Source organism: Hypanus sabinus, chromosome 7 (assembly GCF_030144855.1).
Source record: "Hypanus sabinus isolate sHypSab1 chromosome 7, sHypSab1.hap1, whole genome shotgun sequence".
In the NCBI taxonomy this organism is placed as follows: domain Eukaryota; kingdom Metazoa; phylum Chordata; class Chondrichthyes; order Myliobatiformes; family Dasyatidae; genus Hypanus; species Hypanus sabinus.
The window spans coordinates 5,377,390-5,401,459 of record NC_082712.1 but is presented as its reverse complement, the minus strand read 5'-3'; the positions used below and the strand labels follow the sequence as shown (position 1 = coordinate 5,401,459).

The 24,070-nt window shown below is 41.9% G+C and overlaps 1 protein-coding gene across 3 annotated transcripts in view; it reads right to left on the bottom strand.

Moving 5' to 3' along the window:
- The window catches only part of sh3rf1 (SH3 domain containing ring finger 1), a 190,733-nt gene that overhangs the window by 18,118 nt on the left and 148,545 nt on the right, over nt 1-24,070 (bottom strand). For all 3 annotated transcript variants that reach the window (XM_059974115.1, XM_059974116.1, XM_059974117.1), the window contains one exon: nt 1,358-1,491. In XM_059974115.1, the coding sequence (XP_059830098.1) occupies nt 1,358-1,491 (134 nt within the window). The remainder of the gene's footprint in view (nt 1-1,357; nt 1,492-24,070) is intronic.

Genomic DNA, 24,070 nt, shown 5'->3' with positions numbered 1-24,070 from the left:
TTCCAATTTTGTCTGCGTTCAGCGCACTCAATTATAAATTATATCCTGAAAATGATATGTCCCCATACAATGCATGGTGTTACAATGTGCCACACTTGTTTTTATTATACAGTACATCCTGACTTGCTATTAGCAGCACCACTGGTGTACAATCTAACTAGGTTCAAGAATGGCTACTGCCCCTTCAACCACTTGGTTTTTGAACCAACCAACTCACTACAGTTTAGCAACAAACATGACCATTTTATACGAAAATGGACTTTTGACTTTCTTTTGTTTCTATTGTGTTACCATGTAATATTTAAGATTAATTGATGTTTTTTCTTGTGAATGGTGATTATACGATGCTATGTATCTGCAATGCTACTCAAGGCAAGTTTTTCATTGCACCTGTGCATGCATGCACTTGTGAAAATGACAATAAATTTGACTTTAACTCTGCTTACACACATTACTAACCTTTCCGATTAAGAGACTTATACACTCATGCTTAAGGTGGTCTGGTAGTTGAAGCATTAAACTAACAACCCAGTGACCTGAACCAATTGTCTGTGGACAAGAGATTCAGTTTAGCTGAGATGAAGGAAAGTTGATACAGGAATCTATGATCTTGGTCACTGGATCAATGATCTGTTCTTCTCTTTCAACAAAGTCTATGCAGTTGAAGTGATCACTGTAAACTCCACAAAATATTTGATTAAAGTTGTTGTGTTTGATATTGAGGGGACAATGCAGAGCACACCAGGAGGCCAGCATGCAGGATATTCAAATAAACTTTGTTGATATTCTGTTTATACAGAATGTGTGAGTACGTAACTGACTGGCACAGAAAAATCAGTATTAACTACTACTACATCTCCCCTTCTTGAAAGAGAAAGAATAAATAGGTATGTACTTCTTGTCTATAGGACAGCATTGAAATTATTATCAGTGAAATTGAACAATTCAGCTCACTTTACCCATAAAGAGTTGCAAACATTATAAATGTCTTTCCCTTTGTTTTTAACGGTCTCTCTTGCTCGATCTTTGTATACCTCTTTTTTTCCCACCAAATCCTCATTTTTTCAGGATTGATATTCTGCCGGGCAAGAGGTGAACTCCTCCTATGTGGGTGTGGCTAACTGAGTACCATTGGAATAATGCTATTAACTACCAGTACGAAAGCTAGTTCTTAAGTGGCTGACCACAGTACAAACTGAAAATATGAAAGCCAAGTTATGAACAAACTGGGAATTCATTCATCAGCCACCTCCTTCTCCCTGAGAAGGGAACATGGGACAAGTTTATTCCTTTTCAACTAGGTTATGATTATAAAATAACTGCATTTGAAAATTTAAATACACGCACACACACTTACATATTCGGTCGCACTTGTGGCCTTGGGTGTGCCACTTGGTCCACTGGCCCCAGCGATGGTCGTGGGGAGCTAGAAGCACACGTTGTAACTGTAGCATTCGAGGGGGGTGGCGGTGGAGGTGGTGGGTGGTTCTCCTACATAAATACACAAGGCATGGCATTGAGGATCGACACAAATGCAGAATACAGGTCCAATAAAAACAAATTTGTGGTTGTCCTATGAATCTCATGGCATATGCCAGTGCTCCCAGAGTGTCTTTGGATTTGAGTCCATCTTGCTTAAATGAAGGACTACCTAAGTGCCGCAGCAAATTCCACTGCTCTAGGCATAAAGAAGTTTCTGCTGAATTCCTATCTGGCTTTTTATAGTTTTGCCAGCTATAAAGGCTTGTCAGATTTATTAGTGACATCAAACATACATCTTCTTTCAGATATCCCTCCATTATACGAGTGTTCACCGACTGTTTAGGCTAGACGGTTAATGGCTCTTTTTCATAGCTTTACTACTAAAATAACCTAGAAGGATATAGACCAGTTGTTTTTCCTCTCTTGGCAGACTGTGCAACGCACAGAAGGAGGGAGTTGTTTGGAATGCAATGGATTTTGTGGTGATGGGAAGATGATGATGATACACTCAGTGGCCACCTTATCAGGTACCTCCTGTACCTCATAAAGTGGCCTTTGGGTGGGGTGCATGTTCATGGTCTTCTGCTGCTGTAGCCCATCCAATTCGAGATTCGACATTCAGAGATGCTCTTCTGCGCACTACTGTTGTAACACTTGCTTATTTGAGTTACTGTCATCTTCCTATCTGACTGAACCAGTCTGGCTATTCTCCTCTGACCTCTCTCATTAGCAAGGCGTTTTTGCCCTCATAATTGCCACTCACTGGATGTTTGGTTTTTGCACCATTCTCAGTAAACCCTAGAGACTGCTGTGTGTGAAAATCCAAAATGAACAGTTTCTGAAAATACTCAAATCATCCTGTCTGACACCAACAATTATTCCATGTTCAAAGTCACTTAGATGACATTTCTTCCCCATTCTGATGTTTGGTCTGAACAACAGAACCTCTTGACCATGTCTGCATGCTTGTATACTTTGAATTGCTGCCATGATTGGCTGATTTGATATTTGCATTAACAAGGTGTATAGTGGTGTTTGAATTTACTCCCAATTCACGAAAATACAGATGCAGGAAATCTGAAATCTGGGAAGACTCAACAAGTTGGGCAGATTCTATGAAAAGAGAAATAGAGTAAACACTTCTGACACTCCATCCTTGTACTGACAAAGAGCTCCATACCAAAAACAATAAGTGCCTTTTCCCACAGATGCTTGCCAACTTGGATCTTTTACTTGCTTTATTACCCTTTTCTCACTCCCCAGTCTAACTTCGTATCTCATTCCTAAACTGGCCGAACGATTTTACTGTGAGTTTCCTTTGTACTCTGAAGTTGGAGGGTAATGCATTGAGAGATGGGACAGGGTGCTGAGCCATGGGATGACAGGCTCAATAATTCAACCTGGTATTTATGACCATCATTTCCCTAAAGGTGCTCAGTTTGATACACATGATGCAAATATCAAGCATTCAACAGTTCTTATTTACTTAGAGATACGGTGCAGAACAAACTGTCTGGCTCACCGAGCTGTACCACCCAGCAGCCCACCTATTTAACCCTGGCCTAATCATAGGACAATTTACAATGACAAATTAACCTATTAACAGTTACATCTTTGGGACTGTGGGAGGAAACCTGAGCACCCGAGTAAGTCCATATGGTCACAGGGAGAACATACAAACTCCTTACAGACAGCACCGGAATTGAACACCAAACTATGACATCCAGAGTAGTAATAGCACCGTGCCAACCTCTATGTTACCATGGAAATGTACCCAGTATTACTAGAGGAGCCCACTTTCAAAGAAAAGAGCAAGATGGAAACTTTTAAAGCAGGCTATAAAGCCCAAAAGGTGTTTAAAAATAAACATTCTGAAACATCAAGTTGTTGAGATAGATTAGCTGGCACTATGCACAAAACTTTCCCCCATCATATTTAAATATTGCAGCAGATGATTAAAAATAAATATCCTTTGACGCATTCTCATATAAAACGGCTTTGCATGCAATTTTAATCAGCCTGAGAATCATCGCTACACTGATCTTCTAGGTCACATTCTATTTCAGTCATAACAGTGTTTAAAATCCTAAATACAGTGACCACTTTTAGCAATTGGAACAGTATCAAAGTTGAAGGCTTTGAATACACATTCGTAAGTTCTCTAGATATTCATAACATTTTCAAGATTAAACAGCTGAATCTGTTATCAGTCAAAATACATATATTCTGCTGCCTACAGGATTCATGAAATATCAAGGATTTTTCATGAATACCTTATTCACTACATATATTACTACACGCACTAGGAACTTACTGTGGAGTGTTGGTGTGACAAGCAACAAAAATAAACAACATTGAACAATTATAAAGAATGAGAATTATAAAAAATAATGTTAGAAGTATGGATGTGGAATAAAGTGTGCATAAATGCCAGCATGTGTTTACAATGTGAACTGCATTATAAAGTCTGGTTTAAAGTGTGTATAGTGCAGTGCAGTGACGAGGGTAATAGATAGAAGGGGTGGGAAGGTAACTAGAATGGTTGATCAGATTAACTACCTGGGGCAAGAAACTTTTAAAGTGGTGTGAAGTTTTTTTTGTTTTAATAGCCCTATAGCATTTGGCAGAAGTGAGGCTTTTGGAATATTTCCTACTCATTCTCCTTTCTTGCCACAAAATTATCCCTCTCCTTGATCCAAATGCCATGAGGTATCTTTGGGAGTTAAAGGAGGACCTGCACTTTTTGTATCTTTCAGGATGTCCCACTGAAATATTATAAAGCAGTAAACGTGCACTAATTAAGCTTCCATAAACTGTATTGAAACAGTGACCACATTGAGTGATGAACCATCCCTCTTTAAAATATTCCCACTTTTGGGTTCTCAGTTTAATATCTCACCCAAAGATGTCACCTTCAACAGTAACACACAATTTGCTGCAGGAACTCAGTAGGTCAGGCATCATCTATGGAGAGGAATAAACTGTCGATGTTCCGGGTCCACAGTGAAGTTTTCCCTCAGCATTGCACTGGAGGGTCAATTTATTTAGTCTCGGGAATTGAAGTTGGCATCCTCTGAAGAAGAGGGGCAGGAGGGCAACCCACTGAGCCACTGCTGACAGAGGGCACCCTACCAACTTAACTGTCTAGGCATGATGTCTTGTAACAAGGTCCAGGCGTGAAGTGGATCAGGAAACTAACACAGCAATCCATCAGCCTGAGGGCAATAGAGAAAAGATAATAACAGGGCTATGCGCAGCATGAAAGAGTCTCCATTGGAAAAGGCATGAAGGAACTGCAATGATCACTGATGACACCCTGTCAACAGCAGGCAAGACTATTACTAATGAAAGCTAATCAGACTCTGGGAGGAACCTGGATCACAAGTCAGAACAAGTTACACTGAAACCTTACAGATAAGTGGTGTGCCTCATTTATTTACTTGTTTATTTTTAAATCTGCACAGTTTGTCTTCTTTTGCACATTGGTTGTATGTCAGTCTTTGTGTGTAGTTCTTCATTAATTCTATCATAGCTCTCTGTTATACTGTAATTGCCTGCAAAAAACAAATCTCAAGCTAGAATATTCCCATTCTTGTCTGTAAGGAGTTAGTACATTTTCCCCTTGACGGTGTGTGTTTCCTCTGGGCGCACCAGTTTCCTCTTACAATCCAAAGACATACCAGTTGATAGGTTAATTGTACCATGATTAGGCTAGTGTTAGGATGGAGATTGCTGGGCAGCACAGTTTGAAGGGCCGGTAGGACCACTTTGATAATAAATTTACTTTAAACTTTGAAATCTGTGTATTCAGATTGCCAAGCCACTGAAAATAAGTTCTACTTATTTTGTTTAAACACATTACTCAAATCTTTAAACCACCTCCCCAATAAAGAGGGCAAACACTTCTTTTTCCCAGTTTAACACACACCTCCATCTCTTATCCATAACGGCCTCATTGTATACTGATTAGTGCACTCTTAAAGCATCATCATTATTACTGAAATGTGATGACAAAGGTGAACACTGTGGTGCAGCTGAAGGCTAAGCAATGCTTTATAAAAGTTCAGCTCATTTCCCTTTGTTCTCAGTCCACCTATAAATAAAGCCAGAATCCCATCTGATTTGATTTATAAACTGGCTACATAACTTGTCAAGTCATCTTCAAAGAGCTGCATGGATACAGCCTTGTGCGTCCATTTCTGCATCCCTGTTAACATTATAATACTTAGTTCACATAGAATTTCATTCTTTCCACCGAAAGTAGTTACTTCATACTTGATAGATAGATGATGTTATGTCGGCAACACCCACTATTTTACCAGTATACGTATTATGCTAGAAATTTAGGAATTTATGCCCTGGATATCCAAGTCCAGGGTAATAATCCTTAGATGAAAAACTGAGTGGCCTCAATATTGATCCCTAAGGGAGACTGAAGACTTCCTTCCAGCACAGAAAACAATCAATCATTCTACCTTACTTTCTGGTCCTCAGCCAGTCAGGACACGAAGCCATTGTCTCTCTAATCCCATGGGCCTTACTGTTGGCGTTTGATGGAACACTGCCAAAAGCCTTTATTGAACTCTGTGTACACAATGGAAGTACCTCTCCCAGAAACTCTTCCCATTACTTCAAGCGACTCTTAATATTGCATTCGAAGAATACAAGTCAGTCAAATACATTATTCATCCATTTATTATTCCATATTTTCCCAATACTATAGCCACTTAGAGCAGGACGATCACTAACTGGTCTGTAGTTGAATTTACACTTCATCATTATTAAACATTATGCAATATTCTGAGTCATGTCATCTACAGAAATTCTGATGACTCAGCAAGAGTCCAGTGTATAAAGGGAGGAAGGGAGGATGAATATAGGGCCCTGGTGGTGGAGTTTGTCAAAGGGTGCAAGCTGAATCACCTGCAGCTCAACATCAGTAGACAAATCATATGATGATGGACTTTAGGAAGACTAAGCCTGCACTGCTCCGTTACTATTGATGGTGAGGACATGGATGTGGTGAGGACCGACAAGAACCTGGAGGTGACAGGCTTGAGTGGAGCACCAACACAGAGACTGTGTACAAAAAGGACTGAGTTGCCACTACTTTCTGAGAAGAGTGAGGTCCTTTGGAGTGTGCAGGCCTCTCCTTCAGTCTGTTGTCACAGATACAATCTTCTATGTGGTGGTGTGCTGCTGGGGCAATGGCATCAACACAGGTGATGCCAGCTGGCTCAATAACCTGATTAGAAAAGCTGGCTCTGATAATAGGAGTCAAACTGGATACACTGAAGGATGTGGTAGAACAAAGGACCCTACGGAAAATCCTGGCAATTCTGGACAATGTTCCTCACCTTCTGCATGCCAGCTTGTCTGAACAGAGGAGCACTTTAGTAATAGACTAAGACAACTGCGCTGCTCCAAAGAACACCACATGAGACCATTAGGCTCTAACATGAGTCAACATACAGCTGGGGAAGTGATGCCTTCCCTCCTGCTAGACTGTTTATCGTTCTTACTTCTTTGCTAATATTTGTATGTTTATATATCTGTGCACTTGTAATGCTACTGTGACACTGTAATTTCCTTTGAGATCAATAAAATATCTATCTATTCAAACAAACTGATGCAACAATATGGTCAAAGATAAATCAGGTCACTTTTGGGAGGAACACATTTCCATTCTTATAGGCCAAGCTGGACTACTAGAACACACAACATGCTGGAGGAACTCAGCAAGTCAGGCAGCATCAATAGAGGGGAGTAAACAATTCAGATTGAGACTCTGCATCGAGTCCTGATGTTTATCTACATCATAAATGTTGCCTAGCCTGCTGAGTTTCTCCAGCATTTTGTGTCTGTTAATTCTTGATTTCTAGCATCTAAAAAATGGGCAGCTAAAACAAACAGCATCTTTTAGAATCAGAATTAGGTTTATCATTCCTGAACTAAATGATGTGAAGACTGCTGCAGCATTAACAAAATGACTAGAAACAGCAAGATAAATAGAGGAAATAAAGGAATAGTGAGGTAGGGTTCATGGGTCCATGGACCAGTTAGAAATCTGATGGTGGAGGGGAAGAACGTGTTCCTAAATCTATTGAGTGGGCCTTCAGGTTCCTGTACCTTCCTCTCCAATGAAAAGGACAAGTTCCAGATGGTGAGGATCCATGACAGTGAAGAGGGTTATGCATGTGAGGAGCTGATCGAGTCTGAAACCACTGCATTTCCTTGCGATACTGTGCATTGGATCTTCTGTACGAGGCTGTGATGCAACCAGTCAGAATGTTCTCTACTACATAACCATATAACAATTACAGCATGGAATCAGGCCATCTCGGCCCCTCTAGTCTGTTCCGAACGCTTACTCTCACCTAGTCCCACTGACCTGCACTCAGCCCATAACCCTCCATTCCTTTCCTGTCCATATACTTATCCAATTTTTAAAAATGACAATATCAAACCTGCCTCTACCACTTCTACTGGAAGCTCGTTCCACACCAGCTACCACTCTCTGAATAAAGAAATTGCCTCTCGTGTTACCCTTAAACTTTTGCCCCTTAACTCTCATCTCATGTCCTCTTGTTTGAATCTCCCCTACTCTCAATGGAAAAAGCCTATCCACATCAACTCTATCTATCCCCCTCATAATTTTAAATACCTCTATCAAGTCCCCCCTCAACCTTCTATGCTCCAAAGAATAAAGACCTAACTTGTTCAATCTTTCCCTGTAACTTAGGTGCTGAAACCCAGGTAACATTCTAGTAAATCTTCTCTGTACTCTCTCTATTTTGTTGACATCTTTCCTATAATTCGGTGACCAGAACTGTACACAATACTCCAAATTCGGCCTTACCAATACCTTGTACTACTTTAACATTACATCCCAACTCCTATACTCAATGCTCTGATTTATAAAGGCCAACATACCAAAAGCTTTCTTCACCACCCTATCCACATGAGATTCCACCTTCAGGGAACTATGCACCATTATTCCTAGATCACTCTGTTCTACTGCATTATTCAATGCCCTACCATTTACCATGTATGTCCTATTTTGATTAGTCCTACCAAAATGTAGCACCTCACACTTTATCAGCATTAAACTCCATCTGCCATCGCTCAGCCCACTCTTCTAACTGGCCTAAATTTCTCTGTAAGCTTTGAAAACCTACTTCATTATCCACAACGATAATGAAAGCCACTACTTCATTATCAATTACCTTAGTATCATCTGCATACTTACTAATCCAATTTACCACCCCATCATCCGGATCATTAATGTATATGACAAACAACATTGGACCCAGTACAGATCCCTGAGGCACACCACTAGTCACTGACCTCCAACCTGACAAGCTGACTCTACAGAAACTGTAAAAGTTTCTTTGGTGACTTATCGAATCTCCTCACACTCCTAACAAAATGCCCTTCTTTGTAAATGCATCATTGTATGGGCAGTTGATTGCTGTTTGAACGAGAGTGAATCCTAATTTTCTGGTTTATTTGCTGGGCTTCTGAAGTCCAGTAATATAATCCACTAAAGTTCTACCAATTAATCTCAATTACAGGTATTGAGAATTTAATAAACCACAAGATTAGCACAAACAAGTAGAAATCTGCAGTGAAGCATGTTGAAACCATTCAGTAGCTTTAGTCAAGTCTATCTCTGCACACAGGCTTCACATTTACTGTTTTTCCTGTTAACAGAAACATTACCAACAAATGTAAGATGAAACCTCAAGCAACAAAACATTTGGCTTTAAACACAAGCAACTGTAACCTAATGCAGATCATTATTCAGACACTCTACACCCAATACTTCAAGAAGAAACAGATCCATTCTCCACCTGGCAGCTGCCTTTGATGTGTAACTCAGTGAAAGCAGCGACACAAAGATCACAGTGACTGACCTATCATTGTCCTTTTCTAGGCCTCTATTTAAGTGCAGAAGCCTTTGAAGTTGTGCCACCTTGAGGGTCAGTAATCTTTAGCAATCAGACTGGAATAATGGTTATTCATGAAAGCCTCAATCCTTTGTAATGCCACTTTCTGTCCATGTGATGCTCCTTTAATATCAATAGTTGGGTTATTGTTGCTGATTAATGTAACCTCTTGCTGATTTGGGAGGATTTCCCCTCCTCCCCAGCTCTGTATACTGAAACTCCTGGGAAACCTGACACAGTACAGAATTCATGCACATCATCAAATCACTTTAGAGGACACATCAGCACATCAACAAACAACAATGCTTAATGCAAAAGCCACAACATGGTGCAGACAACTGTGCAATTCATATTTTAGGTATGAAATTAATGATCAGAAAGAGACCAGTGGGTTCATTAAGTCTGTCGCACACCATTATGGCCAGTCTGACACTCCACTTCCTTGCCAATCAACTATTATCCACCCACCCTGCCCAGTAAGCATGTAATCTCTTAGTAGAACCAAAGAGAAATCTAACTGGAAGTCAATAAAAGTCAAGGTACAAATTTAATTTCAGGCAAGTGAAATAGCAAGCCATGTCACAAGAATTTTAAATACTCTGAAATAACCACATTCTCTCATTTGGCCTTTGGTATGAAAAAGATTTATACTTTTACAACATCTTTCATGCCCTTTCAGGACATTCTAAAGTGCTTTATAACCTGTGACATCCGTCTAAAGTGTCAGCATTTTAGTAATGGCAATCAATTGCTTCCACGATAGCAAAGAGATAATGAACAGATAATCACTACTAAATGATAATGGAGGCATGTATGTATTTACCATCAAGGATACTTCCTTAATATTTAAAATTGCTCTTCCTTTTATTTACAAATTCATCTGATTATACAGGTAGACCCCGAGTTACAATGTCCGACTTACGGACAACTCGTTCTTATGAACCGAGGCAGGAGAACGCCATCCGCCATTTTAAGTCGTTGCCATTGACACTGAGTGTTTAAATTTGTATTTGGCTTAAATTTTTCTTAGTAAGATTCACCCTGACCCCGCCCCCCCATTCTGGTCGGCTGGTGGCACAGTCAGATCAGCGCCGGGCTAGAGAACGGAGAGTCCCGAGTTTGATTTAGTGACAGACCGCTCCCGTGCCGGGTTGATGTCGATCCAGTGACTCCCATACCATCCATGCCGGGTTGATGTCGATCCAGTGACTCCCGTACCATCCATGCCGGGTTGATGTCGATCCAGTGACTCCCGTACCATCCATGCCGGGTTGATGTCGATCCAGTGACTCCCATACCATCCATGCCGGGTTGATGTCGATCCAGTGACTCCCGTACCATCCGTGCCGGGTTGATGTCGATCCAGTGACTCCCGTACCATCCCTGCCGGGTTGATGTCGATCCAGTGACTCCCGTACCATCCATGCCGGGTTGATGTCGATCCAGTGACTCCCGTACCATCCATGCCGGGTTGATGTCGATCCAGTGACTCCCGTACCATCCGTGCCGGGTTGATGTCGATCCAGTGACTCCCGTACCATCCGTGCTGGGTTGATGTCGATCCAGTGACTCCCGTACCATCCATGCCGGGTTGATGTCGATCCAGTGACTCCCGTACCATCCATGCCGGGTTGATGTCGATCCAGTGACTCCCGTACCATCCATGCCGGGTTGATGTCGATCCAGTGACTCCCGTACCATCCATGCCGGGTTGATGTCGATCCAGTGACTCCCGTACCATCCGTGCCGGGTTGATGTCGATCCAGTGACTCCCGTACCATCCGTGCTGGGTTGATGTCGATCCAGTGACTCCCGTACCATCCGTGCCGGGTTGATGTCGATCCAGTGACTCCCGTACCATCCGTGCCGGGTTGATGTCGATCCAGTGACTCCCGTACCATCCATGCCGGGTTGATGTCGATCCAGTGACTCCCGTACCATCCATGCCGGGTTGATGTCGATCCAGTGACTCCCGTACCATCCATGCCGGGTTGATGTCGATCCAGTGACTCCCGTACCATCCATGCCGGGTTGATGTCGATCCAGTGACTCCCGTACCATCCATGCCGGGTTGATGTCGATCCAGTGACTCCCGTACCATCCGTGCCGGGTTGATGTCGATCCAGTGACTCCCGTACCATCCGTGCCGGGTTGATGTCGATCCAGTGACTCCCGTACCATCCGTGCCGGGTTGATGTCGATCCAGTGACTCCCGTACCATCCGTGCCGGGTTGATGTCGATCCAGTGACTCCCGTACCATCCGTGCCGGGTTGATGTCGATCCAGTGACTCCCGTACCATCCGTGCCGGGTTGATGTCGATCCAGTGACTCCCGTACCATCCGTGCCGGGTTGATGTCGATCCAGTGACTCCCGTACCATCCGTGCCGGGTTGATGTCGATCCAGTGACTCCCGTACCATCCGTGCCGGGTTGATGTCGATCCAGTGACTCCCGTACCATCCGTGCCGGGTTGATGTCGATCCAGTGACTCCCGTACCATCCGTGCCGGGTTGATGTCGATCCAGTGACTCCCGTACCATCCATGCCGGGTTGATGTCGAGCTCACACTCGACCTCGTAAAAACAAACACTGCCACCTCCAGTTTAAATTCCCACGCAGAATATTGTGGAGGATCAAATACCCAAACCCAGCACAGCCCCCACTTGTCCCAGTTAACAGTGCGGTGCAGTTTAAGATCGGGGGAAATCAGTGCGGTGGTCCTTAGGACCCAGCGGACCTCAGGAGCCGGCACAGGTCAGGACCCGCCGCCCGCAGTGTTTCTGTTCCATTGATGGGAAGCGATCACGATTGAAAATAAAGTGGAAATAATAAAATATTTGGAAAGAGGTGAAACGCCATCAGTCATTGGAAAAGCGTTAGGCTACAGTCGGTCAACGATCAGAACGATTTTAAAGGATAGCGGATCAAGTGAGAATAATGGAGTATGTGAAAGGCCCTGCCCCATAAGCTACAATTATTACTAAGCAACACAGTGGTTTAATTATTGGAAAACATACATTTCTTAAGTGATTTATATGCATAGAAAGGTAAAATATATACTACATACTAAGAAAAACATTTAACTGACGCTAAATAATACCGGATGTACTTGTTACGATTTACGTACAAATCCGACTTAAGACGGACTCAGGAACGGAACTCGTACGTAACCCGGGGAGTGCCTGTACAGCACTGTACAAAAGTCTTAGGCACTCTAGCTATAGATATATGTTTAAGAATTTTGCATAGTACTGTATCTTAACAGAGGTCATTATTGCCCTACCTGAAATACCTCACCATTTCTAGTTTTGTGCTCAGGTTTCCAGAATGGAAGAAAAACAATGATTGTATTCACTGACCATAATTTGGTTGTTTTTTTCATTTGCAGCAAGTACATATTAGGACTCTGGCTGGCATAATCATGATGGAAGACAGGGTAGGTACTGTCAACCGTTATCCAAATAGGCCAACTTTTATCCAAATCTACATCATCTCCTGCAGAAAAAAATACAAATTACTTGAAGAAATTTACCAGCTCAGACAGCATCTGTGGAGGCAAGAGAATGGTAGATGTTTTGGATTGATACCCTGAATCACAGCTCCAGATTACAACATCTGCAGTCTTTTGTGCCTCTGCGTTATCTCATTTCCTTCCTGATAGTTCCCCATTCTGGCTATTACGCTGGTAAATCTACATTCAACAGAGTTCCCCACACTGCATAAAGCACTTCAATTATCTTTAAGAAATGTTCTGTGTGCAAAATGTATATTAAACAAACCTACATTTCTGTTGGTCTGTATTAACCCTATACTCAGAATTAAGCTGTACAGAAAAAATGGAAAAAAAAGGAATTCAGTGGATTGAGCAGCATCTAAAAGGGGAAAGGTATTTTGCGTGGAGACTCTGCATCAGGACTCTCAATAATACCTGATGTAGGTTCCTTGACCCTGAACAAACACAATTCCTTCTCTCTGAACCATCCCCCCTCCATACTATTCCTCCCGTCACCTTCCACTTGAAGCTTCTCAAACCTCTGAGCTCTTCCTGCAGTGCCTTGCTCCAGATTCTTGCATCTGCAGGCTATGGTGCCAGTGTAGAGAAAAGGCCCATTATATCCATCTGCTCTTTGTTATTCCTATTTAACTTGACAATTGTCCACAGGCCTATAATGTTTCGGTTCTTCGTCTTCATGCTGGAAGCCAGGATAAACAGTATAGAAACATAGAAAACATACAGCACAATACAGGCCCTTCAGCCCACAAAGTTGTGCCGAACATGTCCCTACCTTAGAAATTACTAGGCTTACCTATAGCCCTCTATTTTACTAAGCTCCATGTACCTATCTAAAAGCCTCTTAAAAGCCTCTTAAAATCCTCTATATTCCAGTGAGTACAGGCCCAAAGCTGTTAAGCACTCCTCATATGTTAACCCCTTCATTCCTGGAACCATCCTTGTGAACTACCTCTGGACTCTCTCCAATGACAACAAATCCTTTCTGAGATATGAGGCCCACAACCATTAACAGTACTCCAAGTACGGCATGTCTTATAAAGAATTGGTATTATCCCCTTGCTATTATATTCTATTCCCCTTGAAATAAATGCCAACATTGCATCTGGCTTCTCCACCACAGACTCAACTTGTGAGTTAATCTTCTGAGAGTTTTTCATGAGGACTCCTAAGTCCCTCTGCACCTCAGATGTTTCCACTCATTGCCTCCTACCTGACAGCTATTCTTCTATCCAGGCCAGTACCCTTCCTGCACCGCCATAGGATTTTATCTTGTTAAGCAGCCTCATGCGTGGCACCTTATCAAATGCATTCCAAAAATCCAACTACATGACATCAACTACCTCCCCTTTGTCCACCCTCCTTGTTACTTCCTTGAAGAACAGATTTGTTAGACAAGGTTTCCTTTGACAGAAACCACACTAACTTTGACGTTTTTTATCATTAGTGTCCAAGTACCCTAAAACGTCATCGTTAGGAATAGACTCCAACATTTTCTCAACCACTGAGATTAGGCTAAGCAGCCCATAATTCCCTTTATTTTGCCATCCTCCATTCTTAAAGTGCCAAGTGCACTTGCAATCTTCCCGTCCCCCAGGACCATGCCAAGAACAAGTGATTCTTGAAAGATCATGACCAATACATCCGTTATCGCTTCAGCAACATTTCTCAGGACTCTGGGACGTAATCCATCTGGTCCAGGTGACTTATCCACCTGAAGACTTTTGAGTTTTCCTTGCACTTTTTCCTTTGTAATAGCAAAAGCACTAACTCCTGGTCCCTGAGACTCACGGACCTCTGACACACTGCTGATGTCTTCCACAGTGAAGACTGATGCAAAGTACCCATTATCCAAATATGCCAACTTTACCTCAACTCCTGCACAAAAAAATAAATTATTTGGGATGAATTCAGTAGGTCAGGTAGTATCTGTAAAGGAAGTCCAACTCTTGTTCGGATTTAAACACTGAATCTGCTTCCACTGCACCCTCAAATGCTGCATTTCAAATTACAACAACTTGCTGGATTTAAATTTGAACAAAACCTCAGAGTGGTTTGACAATCACCAGCATTTTTGGGAATTAGAACAAAACAGCATAGTATAGAAACATAGAAAATCTACAGCACAAAGGTGTGCTAAACATGTCCTTACCTCAGAAATTGCCTAGGGTTACCCATAGCCCTCTATTTTTCTAAGCTCCTGTCCAGGAGTCTCTTAAAAGACCCTATCACATCCACCTCCACCACCGTCGCTGGCAGCCCATTCCATGCACTCACCACTCTCTGCGTAAAAAAACTTACCCCTGACATCTCCTCTGTACCTTAAAACTGTGCCCTCTTATGCTAGCCATTTCAGCCCTGGGAAAAAGTCTCTGACTATCCACACGATCAATGCCTCTCATAATCTTATACACCTCTATCAGGCCACCTCTCATCCTCCGTTTCTCCAAGGAGAAAAGGCCGAGTTCACTCAACCTATTCTCGTAAGGCATGCTCCCCAATCCAGGCAACATCCTTGTAAATGTACTGGCAATTAGGCCCAGAATATTGTGCCAACCTTTTAGCCTACTCCAAGATCAATCTAAAGCTTCCCTCCCACATAACCCTCCATTTTTCTTTCATCAATATACCTGTCTGAGTCTCTTAAATGTCTATAATGTATCTGCCTCTACCACCACCCTGGCAGTGCATTCCATGCACCTGCCATCCTCTTTGTAAAAAAACTTACCTTTGACATACCCCTGTACTTTCCAATAATCACCTTAAAATTATTGCCCCTTGTATTAGCCATTTCCACCCTGGGAAAAAGGCGTTGGCTCTCCACTCTTTATCCATTTTATACAACTCTTATCAAGTCATCTCTCATTCTCCTTCACTCCAAAGAGAAAAGTCCTAAATCACTCAACCTATTCTCACTAGGAATGATCTCTAATCCAAGCAACATCCTAGTAAATCTCCTCTGCATCCTCCCCAAGGCTTCCAAATCCTTCCTTTAATGAGATGACCAAAACCAAACACAATACTCCAAATGTGGATGAACAAGAGTTTTATAGAGTTGAAATTAAATGGAGGGGGTTTAAAAATAGTTCAGTAGGCATAGGCAAAAATCCCACTACCCTGTATGATTTCTCACTTCTGACTACAAACACAAAATGAAGGAGCTGTGAGACAAAGTCATCATTCAATTGAGATGACCAAATACTGCCCGTATCTCTGAGGCTGTGAAACCCTGCAGAAACTCTATAATTGCATAAACTACAAAGGTCATATTCAAAACCAAAACTGGACAAACCAACTTCTACTGTACATTCAAAACAGTGAGAAAATACCATGGCTGAGATAAACTACTTCTCTAGAATATGAAGCATGTTTGTGAAACAATTTAAATGCAGCCTTCACAACTGTTCCCAAGGGAAGAAACTCTTTCAAATACTGTCAAATAACTTCTCCTGAAATTGCTGCAATATTTCAGTCCTATTTGTTATATTTTCTGTGGCAGGCAGTGATAGAGAAGGCCTTAATAGAGTATTTCTTTTAGAAAACTTTTCTGATACATGATAGAGCTCAGAGCTGCAGGCGTCTAATGAGTTATCTCTTTAATCATGGCACACTTGGGATCAGCTGACTGCAGCTTATCATCAGAAAGCTGGAGCATTAGCTGTGAACACACAGGAATGTAATCTGGTTAAATATTTATTCTCCCGCTTAGGCACTTGCCAGCAGCTGGTAACTGGTTCACATGATCAACAAGGTTCACAGGCCATTGGTCAAGCCATGTTTAGAGTACTGTGAACAGTTTTGGGTCCCATATCTAAGGAATGATATGCTGGCATTGGAGAGGGTTCAGAGGAGGTTCACAAGAAAGAGGCTAATGTATGAGGAGAGTTTGAATGCCCTGAACCTGTACTCATTGTAGCTTAGAAAAGTAAGGAGGGATCGCATTTAAGCCGACCAAGTATTGAAAGTACTAGAATAGTGGGAAAATGCAGGGGAATGGGGTTGAGAGAGAAAATAAATCAGCCATGATCAAATGGCATAGCAGACTCAATACACTGAATGGCATAAGTCTGCTCCTATTTGTAGAAGAGAATTGGGTGGGGGGTGGGGGGAGAAGGGAGGTGGGGGAAGAGAGAATAAAAAAATTAGATCAATGTAGAATTAGTGTAAAATGAATGATTGATACAGACTTGATGGGCCAAAGTGCCTCTTTCTGTGCTATAACTCTCTAGGACCATCCAGTACAGTCCCATTCATTTTCTATAAATGGTAGAGTTTTTTCTCCACACTTTACTTTAGTTCATGTTTTATTAACAAAGTTGCATACGGTGTTAAAATGTTTTTAAATTATCTACTTTAATTTCTGCATGATTTGTACAATTTTCCTTTCAGTAAATGTCTCTGATCATCGGAGACATTGAAAAACAACAAGAAAGGCCTTGTCACACCAATGAGGCCAGCAGCATACTGGGAGCAGCAAATGGTGGGAGCCAACATGGGCATCTCTATAAGGGAACATGTCAAACAACATGAGAAATGAATGCACACTTGCAAGTTCTCAGAGTCTGTTAGCAAACAGTTGCTTAGCAACTTCAGCTCCTACTTTGAAGAAGACAATGATTACAATTTGAGGACATGTTTCAGTAACTTGAGGAGGGGAGGGAGGGGCCAATGAATGGATAACACTTGGTTGTAAATCCTGCAATGAAATGTCTTGCACCTTCTTCTTGACTGCAAACCAGAAGAAACAATCTACGCTTTCAAGGACTGCAGAACTCATGTTCTCAGCATTATTTATTTTTATTTGCAGAAGTTGTCTTCTTTGGCACATTTGTTGTTTGTCAGTCTTTATGTATAGTTTTTCAACTATTCTATTGTATTTGTGGCGTTGTGGATAATGAAGTAGGTTTTCAAAGCTTGCTGAGAGATTTAGGCCAGTTACAAGACTGGGCTGAAAGATGGCAGATGGAGTTTAATGCTGATAAGTGTGAGGTGCTACATTTTGGTAGGACTAATCAAAATAGGACATACATGGTAAATGGTAGGGCATTGAATAATGCAGTAGAACAGAGTGATCTAGGAATAATGGTGCATAGTTCCCTGAAGGTGGAATCTCATGTGGATAGGGTGGTGAAGAAAGCTTTTGATATGCTGGCCTTTATAAATCAGAGCATTGAGAATAGGAGTTGGGATTTAATGTTAAAATTGTACAAGGCACTGGTGAGGCCAAATTTGGGGTATTGTGTACAATTCGGGTCACCGAATTATAGGAAAGATGTCAACAAAATAGAGAGAGTACCGAGAAGATTTACTAGAATATTACCTGGGTTTCAGCACCTAAGTTACAGAGAAAGGTTGAAAAAGTTAGGTCTTCATTTTTTGGAGTATAGAAGGTTGAGCGAGGGGGGTCTTGACAGAGGTATTTAAAATTATGAGTGGGATAGATAGAATTGATGTGGATAGGCTTTTTTCCATTGAGAGTAGGAGATATTCAAACAAGAGGACATGAGTTGAGGGTTTGGGGGCCAAAGTTTAGGGGTAACACGAGAGGGAATTTCTTTACTCAGAGAGTGGTAACTGTGTGGAATGAGCTTCCAGTAGAAGTGGTAGAGGCAGGTTTGATATTGTCATTTTTAAAAATTGGATAAGTATATGGACAGGAAAGGAATGGAGGGTTATGGGCTGAGTGCAGGTCAGTGGGACTAGGTGAGAGTAAGCGTTTGGCATGGACTGGAAGGGCCGAGATGGCCTGTTTCCGTGCTGTAATTATTATATGGTTATATTTCTTTATTCTCCTGTAAATACCGGCCAGACAATGAAACTCAAGGTAGTATATGTACATATACGTACAGTCCGCCCTCCTTATCCATAGGGGATTGGTTCTGGGACCCCCCACGGATACCAAAAATGCAAATACTCAAGACCCTTATTTAACGTGTCTCAGTGCGGGTCAACTTTAGAACCCGGGGGTGGGTTCTCAGAACCTGCCGCCCATGGCTGCTGCTGAATCCACGGTGTTTCAGTTCCGTTGATGGAAAACAATCTCGATTGAAAATAAAGTGGAAATAATAAAGCAATCAGAAAGAGGTGAAACACCGTCAGTCATTGGAAAAGTGTTAGGCTACAGTCAGTCAACAATCAGAACAATTTTAAAGGATAAAGTGAGAATAATGGAGCATGTAAAAGGCCCTGCCCCGATGAAAGCTACAATTATTACTAAGCAACGCAGTGGTTTAATTATTGAAATAAATACATTTCTTAAGTGTTTTATATGCATAGAAAGGTAAAATATATACTGTGTACCAAGCCAAATGTTTGACTGACGCTAAATAATACCGAATGTACCTGTTCCGACTTGCATACAAATCCGACTTAAAGACTGCCTATACTTTAAGTCATCTCTCAATTACTTATAGTACCTAATACAACGTAAATGCTATGTAAATAGTTGTTATACTGTATTAACCATATAACAATCACAGCACGGAAACAGGCCATCTTGGCCCTCCTAGTCCGTGCCGAACCATTAATCTCACCTAGTCCCACCTACCCGCACTCAGCCCATAACCCTCCACTCCTTTCCTGTCCATATACCTATCCAATTTTACCTTAAATAACACAACTGAACTGGCCTCTACTACTTCTACAGGAAGCTCATTCCACACAGCTATCACTCTTTGAGTAAAGAAATACCCCCTCGTGTTTCCCTTAAATTTCTGCCCCCTAACTCTCAAATCATGTCCTCTAGTTTGAATCTCCCCTACTCTCAATGGAAACAGCCTGTTCACGTCAACTCTATCTATCCCTCTCAAAATTTTAAATACCTCGATCAAATCCCCCCTCAACCTTCTACGCTCCAATGAATAGAGACCTAACTTGTTCAACCTTTCTCTGTAACTTAATTGCTGAAACCCAGGTAACATCCTAGTAAATCGTCTCTGCACTCTCTCTAATTTATTGATATCTTTCCTATAATTCGGTGACCAGAACTGCACACAATATTCCAAATTTGGCCTTATCAATGCCTTGTACAACTTTAGCATTACATCCCAACTTCTGTACTCAATGCTTTGATTTATAAAGGCCAGTGTTCCAAAAACCCTCTTCACCACCCTATCTACATGAGACTCCACTTTCAGGGAACTATGCACAGTTATTCCTAGATCTCTCTGTTCCTCTGCATTCCTCAATGCCCTACCATTTACTCTGTATGTTCTATTTGGATTATTCCTGCCAAAATGTAGAACCTCACTCTTCTCAGCATTAAACTCCATCTGCCAACGTTCAGCCCATTCTTCTAACCGGCATAAATCTCCCTGCAAGCTTTGAAAACCCACCTCATTATCCACAACACCTCCTACCTTAGTATCATCGGCATACTTACTAATCCAATTTACCACCCCATCATCCAGATCATTTATGTATATTACAAACAACATTGGGCCCAAAACAGATCCCTGAGGCACCCCGCTAGTCACCGGCCTCCATCCCGATAAACAATTATCCACCACTACTCTCTGGCATCTCCCATCTAGCCACTGTTGAATCCATTTTATTACTCCAGCATTAATACCTAACGACTGAACCTTCTTAACTAACCTTCCATGTGGAACTTTGTCAAAGGCTTTGCTGAAGTCCATAAAGACTACATCCACTGCCTTACCCTCGTCAACATTCCTCGTAACTTCTTCAAAAAATTCAATAAGGTTTGTCAAACATGACCTTAAACGCACAAATCCATGCTGGCTACTTCTAATCAGATCCCGTCTATCCAGATAATTATTAATACTATCTCTAAGAATACTTTCCATTAATTTACCCACCACTGATGTCAAACTGACAGGTCTATAATTGCTAGGCTTCCTTCTAGAACCCTTTTTAAACAATGGAACCACATGAGCAATACGCCAATCCTCCGGCACAATCCCCGTTTCTAATGACATATGAAAGATCTCCGTCAAAGCTCGTGCTATTTCTACATAAACTTCCCTCAAGGTCCTGGGGAATATCCTGTCAGGACCTGGAGATTTATCCACTTTTAAATTTCTTAAAAGCGCCAGTACCTCCACCTCTTTAATTGTCATAGGTTCCATAACTTCCTCAGACAATTCAATATCCTTCCCCTTAGTGAATACCGAAGAGAAGAAATCATTCAAAATCTCTCCCATCTCCTTCGGTTCCACACATAGCTGACCACTCTGATTCTCTAAGGGGCCAATTTTATCCCTCACTATCCTCTTGCTTTTAATATAACTGTAGAAACCTTTCGGATTTACTTTCACCTTATTTGCCAAACCAACCTCGTATCTTCTTTTAGCTTTTCTAATCTCTTTCTTAAGATTCCTTTTACATTCTTTATATTCCTCGAGCAATTCCTTTACTCCATGCTGCCTATATCTATTGTAGACATCCCTCTTTTTCTGAACCAAATTTCTAATATCCCTTGAAAACCATGGTGCTCTCAAACCTTTAACCTTTCCTTTCACCTTAACAGGAACATAAAGATTCTGTACCCTCATAATTTCACCCTTAAATGACCTCCATTTCTCTATTACATCCTTCCCATAAAACAACTTGACCCAATCCACTCTCTCTAAATCCCTTCGCATCCCCTCAAAGTTAGCCTTTCTCCAATCAAAAATCTCAACTCTAGGTCCAGTCCTGTCCTTCTCCATAATTATATTGAAGCTAATGCTATTGTGACCACTGGACCCGAAGTGCTCCCCAACACATACATCTGTCAGCTGACCTATCGCATTCCCTAACAGGAGATCCAACACTGCCCCATCTCTAGTCGGTACTTCTGTGTATTGTTGCAAAAAACTATCCTGCACACATTTCACAAACTCTAAACCATCCAGCCCTTTTACAGAATGAGCTTCCCAGTCTACGTGTGGAAAATTAAAATCTCCCACAATCACCACCTTGTGTTTACTACAAATATCTGCTATCTCCTTACACATTTGCTCTTCCAACTCACGCGCCCCATTAGGTGGCCTATAATACACTCCTATCAGTGTTACTGCACCTTTCCCATTCTTCAATTCCACCCAAATAGCCTCCCTAGAGGAGCTCTCTAATCTATCCTTCCAAAGCACCGCCATAAGATTTTCTCGGACAAGCAATGCAACACCTCCTCCTCTGGCCCCTCCTACTCTATCACATCTGAAGCAACTAAATCCAGGAATATTTAGTTGCCAATCACACCCTTCCTGCAACCATGATTCACTAATAGCTACAACATCATAATTCCAGGTATCAATCCACGCTTTAAGCTCATCCACCTTTCTTACAATGCTCCTAGCATTAAAATAGATACATTTAAGATACTCTCCACCCCCTCCTCTCTTTCCATCCCTAACAATGCATTCAAATTTATTATCCTTTTCTTTCTTCTCCCCTACATCTTCGGGCTGAGCGCATCCCTTCTCCATCACCTGCCTTTCCTCCCTCACACACTGTCTATTTACTTGCTCCACTGGTGAACTAACCTCCTCTCCCATAGTCTCCTCAAATAGTCTCCCGCCCCCCCATCTTACTAGTTTAAAGTCCGCCCTGTAGCCCTAGCAAACCTCCCCGCTAGGATATTGGTCCCCCCACGATTCAAGTGTAACCCGTCCTTCTTGAACAGGTCACTCCTGCCCCAGAAGAGGTCCCAATGATCCAGAAACTTGAATCCCTGCCCCCTGCTCCAATCCCACAGCCACGCATTCATCCTCCACCTAATTCTATTCCTACTCTCACTGTCGCGTGGCACAGGCAGTAATCCTGAGATTACTACCTTTGCGGTCCTTCTTCTTAACTGCCTTCCTAACTCCCTATACTCTCGTTTCAGGACCTCTTCCCCTTTCCTTCCTATGTCATTGGTACCTACATGTACCACGACCTCTGGCTCTTCACCCTCCCACTTCAGGATATCTTGGATCAGAAACGTCCCGAACTCTGGCACCAGGGAGGCAAATTACCATCCGGGACTCCCGGTCACCCCCACAGAAACGCCTGTCTGAGCCCCTGACTATTGAGTCCCCTATTACTATGGACCTCTTTCTTCTAACCCTACCCTTCTGAGCTACAGGGCTGTCCTCTGTGCCGGAGGCTCGGCCACTGTCACTCCCACCAGGTAGGCTGTCCCTCCCAACAGTACTCAAACATGAGTACTTATTGTCAAGGGGTACAGCCACTGGGGTACTCTCTAGTATTGCTTAGGGAATAATGACAAAAAAAAAGTCTGTACATGCTGAAACGACGAGCGCTGGAGAGAGAGCTTCCAGGTTTTCCCGATCTGCAGTTGGTTGAATCCACGCATGTGGAACCCGTGGGGGGAGGGCTGACTGTACTTTGATTATAAATTTACTTTGACTTTCCTTTTGAGTTCCTCCTACCTGACTTGTTGAGTACTTGTAATGCTTTCAGTGAACTTGTATTGTTTCAGGATTAGGGACATTAGGTACTTTTAAGAAATGTTTAGATAGGCACATCATGAATGTGAGGAAAATGGAAGGATATGGACATTGTGTCGGCAGAAGAGATTAGTTGTCCATTTAATGACTAATTGAATTGGTTCAGCACAATATTGTGGGCTGAAGGGCCTGCTCCTGAGCTGTACCACTCTATGTTCTTGGTTTTATTAAGATTACAACAAAAATAATGTATCGCTAATTTGAAGCAAGTCACACGGATTGTCTATAGCACCACCCACAAAAAATATAAAATGGAGGGACAGAGAATTTATCACACAAATAAAAGTAAATTTCTGTCAATGTGAGTAGAAACTGAAAAGGCTTTCAGGAGCCAGTTAAGAAAAACAAAATGATTAGAAGAGATTAAAGTGATTCTTAAAAAGAAGCCTGATGAGGCTATGAAGATGAGAGAGGAAACAGCAGATACTTAATAATGACTTTGCTTCAGTGTTTACAGAGATTGAAGGAAGACTTCAAAAGCTTGTGTATGAGAAAATAAAGTAGGAAGCAATAGATACATGCATTAAGAAGGAAATGGTTCTTAATGGAATGTGCAGTGCCAGGTAGTACACGATTACTGTGATCAGTAAAGAGAGGGGAAAAGAACCTTCTATTGTTATAGTGCCCTCAGGACACCCAAATGCTTTACTGTGAATAATACACCTTTTGA